This window comes from Morone saxatilis, unplaced genomic scaffold (genome assembly GCF_004916995.1).
Source record: "Morone saxatilis isolate NCDOM2014 unplaced genomic scaffold, NCSU_SB_2.0 Contig19, whole genome shotgun sequence".
In the NCBI taxonomy this organism is placed as follows: Eukaryota; Metazoa; Chordata; class Actinopteri; family Moronidae; genus Morone; species Morone saxatilis.
Genome location: NW_023339751.1, coordinates 22,895,468 through 22,905,874, shown reverse-complemented (window position 1 = coordinate 22,905,874; position 10,407 = coordinate 22,895,468). Strand labels below are relative to the sequence as shown.

At 36.7% G+C, this 10,407-nt stretch overlaps 1 protein-coding gene across 1 annotated transcript in view; it reads right to left on the bottom strand.

Annotated features, from left to right (window-relative positions):
* Positions 1–849: 849 nt before the first annotated feature.
* LOC118329006 (synaptic vesicular amine transporter-like) overlaps positions 850–10,407 on the bottom strand; it is a gene marked incomplete in the record, with an annotated part of 22,659 nt that continues 13,101 nt past the window's right edge. Inside the window, 4 exon segments of the mRNA XM_035662937.1 lie at positions 850–5,073; positions 7,393–7,526; positions 8,136–8,255; positions 8,889–8,952. Coding sequence (XP_035518830.1) covers positions 4,966–5,073; positions 7,393–7,526; positions 8,136–8,255; positions 8,889–8,952 — 426 coding nt within the window.

The following is a 10,407-nucleotide window of genomic DNA, read 5'->3' as shown; positions in this document are numbered from 1 at the left end:
GACGCGCTATATGTGCCCTTTTTTTTTCTTTCCGCCCCTGCCCTTCAAAAAGTCTGTGCACGCCACTACATATTATGCTAATACTTCAGAAAAATATGCTGATTTACATACTGTCTTTTTAAATACTTCCCTGTGACGAATCAGTGGTCTTAACACAGAAAGTGATTGGTGAAAAGATTTGGTGTTGTCATCCCAAATCCACTGTATTAAAGGTAGACTGAAGGACATGATTAACACCTTTGGCCTTGAAAATGTTTAAACTCTGAGAACAAGAGGCCACCAATTGCATATTGTTTTAAAGCTGCAGGGATCTCAACTCCTGGCTCGGGTGCCATTTTCTGCCCTCCATCCCCTTCCTTGCAACATGTTGTCAAAAATATAATATTTAAGATAAGATTTTTTATTTATTATTTGTTCTAGTTGTTTTATACAAATTTAAACTATCCCGTCATTTACAATTAAAATAAAATAAAAACATAATTCTGTTTTACAAACGATATTTAGTTTGGTGCAAATTAATGGCAAAGGTCAATGGTGCCCAGAAATGCATGCAAAGAAGAGATCTAGTTATAGACCTTAATTTAATTTGGATTTTTGGTAAATATGATGTTAGTAATGGAAATATTTTCAGAATATTTTGCTTTCTTGTAGTACAGAACATAGCAGTGGCCCTCTCATGACAAGACAAGCAGTGGCCCCAAGCAAATTTGAAATTGAGACCCCTAATTTAGAGGCTCTCCACTACACCAAGAACACAACTATGATGGAAACAATGAATACTTTTTATATTTTATGTTTTTATATTTTTGCAAGGATTTATAAATGTCAAATATTAAACATACACAGAATATCCGCTAAGGGGAAATCTAAAGAAATAGTTGGACATTTTTCGAAATGTGTTTATAAGCCATCTTGCCAGATGTGACGACAAGATTGATACCATTATCATGTAAACATGGAACCAGCAGGCGGTTAGCTTGGTTTAATTAGCAAAATGTCCAACTATTCCTTTAATGCAGATTGGTGAAATCTAATGTGTTTGGACACACTGACAAAGGAACACTCCATCAACAGTACAGCACAAACCACTTGTCACATGTGACAACAGACCCTTTCTACAGCCCACATTTTGACACAGCGAAGGAAACACAGGTGTAAGTAATAAGATAATGATGGCTCAGGGCACAGACACACAGAAAGTGGCAGGCCCACCAAGAAATGGCGACACCTCCCCCACTCAGCTGCCGGTGAGTAGATCCATCGAGCTGTCAATCAAAATGCAGTTTACTGCCGCTTCCACTGCTGTTGCTATTTTGGCTCATGATACAAATCAGTGCAGAAGCTGTTTCTGATCAATGTTGTAAATAATGAGCTGTTAATTACACTGATTTACAATAAAAATAGGACCCATGTCACAGGTCACAGTTAATATATTTAAAGTTTACCCTGCACACTGACATCTATCATTGCTGGTTATCCTGATTTCTTTTTTGTGCCATTTATTTTTTAATCATCAGTAACTTTACACCAACAAATTACAGACAATACAACAGGCTGTCAGTTACATTGCGATTGTTTAACCCAGCTACATTTCCAGCTCACTTTCTATGTGTTTCTACCCTATGTTCCAAGTGTCCAAGTAGGCCACTGCAGTGAAGGAGCATGCAACCATGTATCCACACTAGAACTGGATAAGCTAAATGTAATGCAGTTTTTATTAACATTATAAATAACACCTGTGCTTTTTTCTGACAAAACGAACATCTCTAGGTTCATAGGGAATTTAAATTCTATCGCTGCATTGAGCTACGCTGAGGAAAATGGATTATACTGCAGTTTCTAGGGATGTTTTTATGCATTTTTTTCTGTGTCGCAATTGGAAAACCATCCATTCATCCAACCGCTGTGACAAGCTGATGTCAGTTAGCTATATGAAGTTAGTTAGGTTAGTTAAGTTAAGGCTATAAACTAAAAGTCTACAGTCAGGTCTTGATACTCAAAACATTTAGTAGGTTTGATACTGAATCACTAATTCTAAGTGTGTTCCACTTGAAGCAGAACCTGCGTTAACCACCTGGTTAAGGTGTAGCCAAGCGTTTGAATCACTGCAATCAATGCAGCACTCAGATCAGCATTTAAAACTGCAAAATCAATTGAATTCATTTGAACCGCTGCAATCATTGGATCCTACAAGTACAATTTATGTAAACTTTGACACACAAATTCACTTAGCTGTGATACCTTTATATAATGCTGCTCTGTTGGAATATTATTGCTCCCCTAAAAAAAACATAGTTTGCAGAGCTGAAGGCCGTCCACACCAAGAACAATAACTATAACAATAACTATAACAATAAGAGCAATGTGAGCATCCACATCTCCTAACACATCACTACCAAAAGATGCCAAAGACTTTTTGTTTGGCAGTATGTCTCAGGTAAAATTAAGTTTTTTTAATGTCTAATGTGCAGCCTAAAATTATGTTATCCAATCGTTTAATAAATTGTATACCAACTTAAAATCACTCTGAAAGTGACCCCAACGATATCGTTCACTACTGTCATTATTGTTATAGTTGTGTTGTGGACTCATCATCCAGTGAGTTAGAACAACATTTAAAATGATATATAGTTATAGTTGGTCTGGACAGCCCTTTAGACAGCATCCAGACATAATACTGCAATGGATGTTTGAAGTGGTGCATAACAAGCCATGATAGGCCTACAGCGAAGGTAAGAGTTACTGTGAAAGATTGTGTGGAAACATTTAAAATAGTTTATTTAAATCAGCCAATTATCAATTAGCTTCAATTCAATCAGCCTTAATTCCATTCTTTAAACTTTTTCCACATTGATGTTTGGCTACTGCCAGTGAAACTCCTCCACATTTCACATTGTTCACATTAAAAGCCTAAAAATAAAGGGACTTTTAATGTTAAAACTTTGCTTGAAGTGTTGAGTTTCGTTTTCTAGCTTTATATCGATTGAGAAAACGTCAAAGTGGAAGTGACTGGAATCAGTGCGTGAATATTATAATGCCATGAGGGGTAGTGTCCCTCGCAGTGGCTGCAGCAAGGACTACAACCCATCATGGTGTCCATTAAAAGACTACAAAACCCATATTTTATATTTCTACGATATTTATTTTTTATATTTATATTTGTATTCACTCTCTACTCTTTTGCACTACATTCCCCGGGGCTGCTGTGCCAAATTTTAAGGAGTGTCTTATCTTATCTTATAGTCAGCAGGGCAGTTAGGACAATTGTTGCTGCCCAGCTGAACCATAGTTGATTGCCCATAGTGGATGAGCTAGAAGAGACACTCACTATGTTTGCATGCACACTAATTTTCCACTAATATGACAGTATTCCACATTTGATAAGGGTGATGTAAACAGCATTTTCTGTTTGGATATTGCTAATTATTTAAAGAAATCATTTCTTGATGCAAAGAGGCAAAATGGCTGCAGCATTTAATATGACTGAAGTTTGAAAAGGAGAGAGAAGGAAGAGGAAGGTAATTCGTATGTCCTTAACAGGAGTATGCACAGCTGCATGTAAACGGTAATATCAGTGGAATATTCATTTTCATTAGACATTTAAACAGCTTAGTAGAAATACTGCCTTTTTCGGAATAAGGGCAAAATATAGTTTGTGTATGTGAACAGTCACTGACTGAACTACTAGTTATTACCAATAAGACAGCGAACTAGAAATTTTTTATTTCTTATTTATTTTTATTTCTTTATATCAGATTCAAATATCTGTTTTTGTTTGCAAGAATGAAGCTGTCTCTTGGCTAGGTCATCATTGTAAATGAGAATTTGTTCTTGACTTATCTGGGTAAATAAATGTAAAATGAAAATGAAAAATAAATGAGAAGAGTGTATACACTGACACTTTTGTTGTCCTAATTTCCTGCAGCCCCGCCTCAAAAGCTCCAAGAGAGAAGCCCCCAATCTCTCAAGACATCACAATATAAACTGTATTTCAGTTTAGAGAAAGAAAAGAGAGACTCAGGGCAGCAGTGTGTTGAGTATGACACAACTATGTTGTTGTACTGATGGAATTAGTGCTGTGGAAATGTGACAGGTAGTTAAAGGGTGTTTTGAAAATGCTTTAACTGGGGCGATAGAGGAAATTATACAGGAATAAAGCATGTCTCTACTATAAGCCTGTTGTAGGCCTGGTTCTCTCTGTCACTGATGTAAATAAAGGCCACTATTTGAGAATTTACAGTTTAATGATTTATTAAATAAAAAAATGTATGAACAGCAGCTTTAAATTATCTTTTTCTCTGCTGTTGCCAAAATGCAAAACATGTAGGTTCTGTTCATATTAGGAGGATATGTTGTGTTTTAGAATACATTCCTCATCCTTTTCTTAAGCAGTTCCAATGTGTTGACTTCCCGGCACAGTTCAGTCCTAACTATGGACTTTTGTAACTGTATCAATGCAAACTAGACTGGGCCAACAAATCGTCCTGGATTTTAAACAAACAACAGTTTCTTTACATACCTCACAATTAACAATACCAACTTGCACACCAAGGTCTGGTAATAATACTCTGGACAGTATGATGTACAGACATATAAAAATTATACTTTTAATGGCTGACACATGAATTACGATTTGTATTTCAAATTAACTAGCAAAGCGTACTTGTTGCTTAGCACCCTCCTACTGCCTAAAAAGTGCTTTTTGACACATCTCTCTACTGAATAAGGCTGTTGGCTAAAAAAATATCTCTTAAACGATGCGCTTGCAACCACATATAAAGAACAACTTTGGTTTGCTCCAGTACAACCGCTACGAGGACAGTGAACAGTGAAGACTGAATGCGGGACATTCACATAGAAATAACTTGGCTGTTTTGTTTCTTTGCTGTTTTTTTTCTTCTGTGTTCCTTTTTTATACAACAAAATAGATCCTCTGAACGGTTAACTTGCATGGCTGGAGTCCTGTTAATCATAGTCGTCATACTCTGGATCCATGTTTTCACCCTGGTAGTACGTCCCCTGTGTGGAGTAGGATCTTGTCTTCATTGAGCAGTTGGTATCCATCAAAATGGCCTGAAAAGACAATTGTCCGAAACTGTAGTCATTTTTGTTTTAGACTTCAGTTAGGTTTGCCACCTTCAATGTGAAGAAATAAGGGACACTATGCAAGTGGCCAAATTAAGTAGCAGTGTTTTCCTGCATTTTGGTCAAATTTTCAGCTGGAGTTATTCACCAACATTAAAAAAAAACATGCATCTGAATAACCAGGGCGGATGACGAGCTGTCATTCAAGGTGTCATTCTCTTCCACAAATTGTAGTTTAATACTAGTTGCTATGTCTCGTGAAACTTTTGGTTTTATTATTGCCAATGTAATTCAAAGCATGTGAAATGTAGTGTATGCATTGGAGAAGCATGTGCACAAAAATATGGGATAAAATGCGTACCATATTGAGTCAGTGAGGGTCGATCCTGTATTGTACAGGATGGCAACCCTAACTTCAGTTCGTGTTTCAGATTTGAAAAGGACCTGGGATAAATTATCCAGATAATTCTATAATCCTACTATGTGTAATATGAGTTTATATTTATATTCTGTGCCATTAAAGGCCCCATGTGTAAGATCTGAATTAAAAAATGATCCCACTGCAGCAAATTAGTGGAGGTATTTGATGTGGATTAGTAATGTCTGATTGATTCCATATGTAAGATTCTGAAGCATTTTACATATTACTTTATGTATTAATCACTTTTTAATGAATCACTTTTTACTGAGCGAACGGGTTGTTGCGTAACTTAAAAAATGAGACCTTCCCCAACTTTCTCTGTTGCCTGTGGACTGAGTGGATGTGTTTTATGTGATGTTTATGTGCCCCTGAGTGCCTTCTCTCTCCACTTCCCTACAGTGTGCAACACTACCTAACGTTGTCTCATAAGGAGGAGGAGTCCACTAATGTCAACAAACGACCAACACAAAGTCCAAAGTCTAACATTACTGTAAGCTTTGTCAAATACATTGTGGTTTTAGCTGGCTAACATTAGCTAGCTTGCTAACGTGGACAAATTGCTAGCTAGCTAATGTAGCCAAATACTGTCAGCTAGCTTTATCCAGACTCCCAGACATCTTGCTGGCTTGTCATTTGCAGGGTACTTTGTCAGCTGGCACTGGGCAGCTGGTGCTGAAAAACATTATTCAGCAACCTTAGCTTGCTTGCTAATGTTTGCTAGCCAAATACTATCTGAGTGGATATGTAAGTTGGCTAACGTTAGCTTCCCCAGATAACATGATCCATGATACTCATTTATGTATTATGACAAATGGTGTTGATTTTAGCCAACAATAAATGTGAACAGTACAAAGCTAACGATAGCTTTCTATTTGCCAAGAGCAATGTGAGGTAGGGGCATCAAACTAGCTAACTCTAGCCTAACCTAAGTTGGGGTTGTCCGGCTGGCTGTGTCTTGGCTGCGTGGTGTGGGTTGTTTTATGTTGGCTGATGGGGTGATTTGTAAACAGCAAGCTAGTTAGTAGCATGGAGTCAATGGTCCAAATAAAATAAAGGAATATTGCAGATAGTAACGTTATTCTTAATATGATTTTCATTTATTTACCAGTGTTCAGTCTAGTGTTTGTCACTTTTGGCCAATGCCCTGGATGATGCGCCTACAGACTGTGTGCAGGCAACAGGACTCTGACTGCAGTTCAATTTATGGCCACTGGTGGCACTGTTAACAACGGTTTTCTGAAAGTTACATATAGAATCTTTAATGAGATCAGAATCAGGCCAATCACGATCTGACCATCCATAGTAAAATTAAACGGCAGAGTTAAAAGATTCAAATACTGATGGAGAAAACTGATGGGGAAATGGCAGATGAGAATGGATATCAGATCATGCAGGTGGAGCTGCAGGATGAGGTTCAGCCTCAAGCATGCAGGTAGAGATTTGCATGTCCAGTGATGATAAGGAAATTCATAGTTTATCTCCAGTCGCTAAAGTCTGTAAAACATGACAGCATGTGTTTAAAGCCCTGAAAGAAAATGTCAACTTGGCAGCTCCTTTATTTAGGTAGTTAGGTAAATTGTGTTATGGGGGTATTTTGGCAAGATACAGATAGAAACATCAGCTCTTTTTTCTGGCATTGCCATACTGTATGACTGTGGAATTTTTTAGCATCTCTTTTAGTTTTTATGGAACCACATGTCAGAACAATGTCAACAAAACAGATTTAATTAAGGACACTGCAAGAAAAAATTGTTATTATCAATCCCAGCCAACTAAGCAAGAAAGCTTTTAAACTTGTGTTTGTTGACCTCAACTTCCAGGGCTTCTATATGTCTGTGTTTATGTAGGATTTGGTTGACTATATTTCGGTGTGTTTTGAATCTTACAATTTTCTCTTCTTGTCCTGGAGGATTCCTGAGGAAGAGGCAAAGAGGAGCAAAGAAAATATCTACTATTCCAATTATGGTCATCAGCCAGGGGAAGCCAATGCTCTCAGCGATGGATCCTCCGATAGATGGACCTGGATCAGGAGAGAACAGATCAAATAGTGCTTTAGTTTGTTTCGTTTGGCTGAGGTCAGCTCCGTACTGACAAGATCATATAATGGTAACAACAAGGTAACATTAGGGTAAATAGAAGTAGTAACCAAGTAATACATCCCTCATCCTCCATCCTTCGACCCTCATCCGTTCATCCCTTCATCCCTCAACCCTCTGCCCATCCCATCATCCCTCCTACAGTATATTATATTGGTTCACGTTCAAGTCCATATCCTCATTGCTGTGGTCTTTGTTTGTGAATGTAACTTTAAAATTAGATAGTAGTGCTGGGGTACAATGGTGTGGTAATATTTTCTTAAAAAACAGGATGATTGCAGGGTAATAAGGTAATCTGCTAATACCTTTTCCCTCCCCATTCCAAATATTTTCTTTAAATGCGTTTAAATTGAATAAAATTAGCTATATCTATATATATAAAAAGCAGATTTTATTATTGTATATAATAGTAGTAGTCTAAATGAATCAGTTATAATTAATTATGTGTGTAGGTATTTAAATGATTACTGAAAGCCTTCACTTTAGAGCTATCATAACCTGGTTAAGCTTTGGTGTTTCTGGTTCCTGCTTACCTAAAGCAAACCCCATGCAGAAAGCCACATCAGCAATGGCATACACACTTCCATAAACAGACACGTGCCGCAGGTCCACAAGGTAACCCATTATAGGCATCATAGAGGAGTCCACCATGCCTGTAAAACACCACAAACAATGAAGATCTTACGCATATTTGTTTGCACAGTAACAGTTGGCTGAAATTGGTTTAGTGGTGCCTTAAGAAGTTAATATACTGATGATGATTTTTGCCCCAGTTTTTTATTGTTTTTTTCAAGCAGCCCATCCAGCAAAGGTTAAATGCCTGGGTTATACGGTGACATGTAAGACTAGTTCTGCATATTTAGTGCATATTTAGTTCACCCCAAAATGGGTTAGTAGTATTTGTACATTGTCACTTAACTTCTGATGCTTGACTTCAGGCAGTAAGGATTATTATGAAAATAACATCAGCCACAGAAGAGGTGCCGATTTTGCAATCAATGCTGGACCCCCACAGACAGGTCAGATATCTTCATAAAGATGCATTTTGAGTAAAGTCTTCCTCAGTCCTTACTGCATCCACTCATGAAGAGACAACTATATCATGTCTTCACCATCATTGGGCATTTTATTTTTATTATTGTCATCGTGATTGTTGTTATTGTTGTTATTTTAGTTTTATATGATACTACATTGGTCTATATTATTGAACAATATGGAATATGTCTGTCCAGCCCTGGAAACATTTGTAGAAAAGCCTGATGAAAAGATTTTGAAAGAATACTTACCAATAGCAAAACCAACACCAAAGTTTGGAAGAATCAGACCATAGATGTCTGTAGCAAATGGAACCTAGAACAGAGAGACCAATACCAGAAAATGCATTTATCTGTTCAATTTTAATGTACGTATAGGAATGAGGAATATGAAATGTTTCCAACAAATCACACATTAAGACTTTTAATTTTTAATAATTTCAAACTGCAACATTTCTGCTCCATTTTAAACTCTTACTGACACCTCAAATATCCAAAAGAGGTATTCACACTAATGGTGTCTCCCTCATACTTACACATATTATACTAATTCCAACCACCATTATTCCAATGAGAGCACAAAGCCATCTGTAAGGAAGAGAAGAGCATGAGAACATTAATCTCTGCAGAAAGTTAAAGGAGGATGTGAGTTTTTTTTTTACATGCTTATAAACAGTGTTTATTTACATAGGCTGGATGTAATAATACCTTAACATAATAACTCATTATGTTCATTTTTTCTTTTTAGGTAAACAGAGTGATGTAAAATCACCACACATTGTTGAATAGCTGTGAATGAAGTTTAGAAGTTGTTTTATTATGGTCAGCACATCATATACTGATGAAAAAGGAAATAGGGGTTTATGGTACTAGCAGGAATCACCATCATGACAGGAAATCATGCTACGATTCCCCTCACCATTCCAAACATTGCCCCGTCTCATCTCAAAATTCTACTTGATACTACTGTAAGGAATGCGTATGTAGGAACCACCAATTAGAACTGCATTAAAGGTCCAGTGTGTAACATTGAGAAGGATCTATTGTGTTTTTGTTACAATCCTCTTCCATGAAGCCCACTATGTTGAACCGCCATGTTTCTACAGTAGCACAGAAGCGACAAACCAAACACTGGTTCTATTTTTGTGGCCACCTTAGTTTCTCCTAAATGCTTGGGAGGATGAGGTGTATTCAAATTACCTAAATTCACCTCACTGAATCCTTCACTCTGGTCCTCAAAGTTCTACATGGTGTCATGGATCATTAGTGAAAAAAACTCACAATTTCATTTTGTGAATTCGTTTTGTGAATGTTGCTCTTATGTGATTGTGAAAAAAAGGTGGTGGTGAGTAAAGCTGTTAACTTACTACAGTATGACAACAGTTATACCCATTCTGAAGAGGTGCTTTAACCAATGTAATCTTGATTTTTTTAATAAGCTTCTTTAAAAAAATGTATGAATAAGAAATATTCCATTATGATCTTCCTAATGAGCCAAAAGTTTTTTTTCCTTCCTTCCTTTGGAGGTCTCATTGTTACTCATTACTCCTTAAAAATCCCCTGTATGTATTAAGATATAAAATAGTGTAGATATGTTTTTTTTCTGCAAAAAAAATCCACATAAAAATCCTTAAAAATTAATTTACTCCTTTTACATTTTTAAAAGTTCCAGTATGTATGATTAATAAACATAATAAAAAAATCCAGATAATACATAATACGTAATACAGACAGAGAATTGTATAAAAGGTTTGTAGCAACCGATAATGTA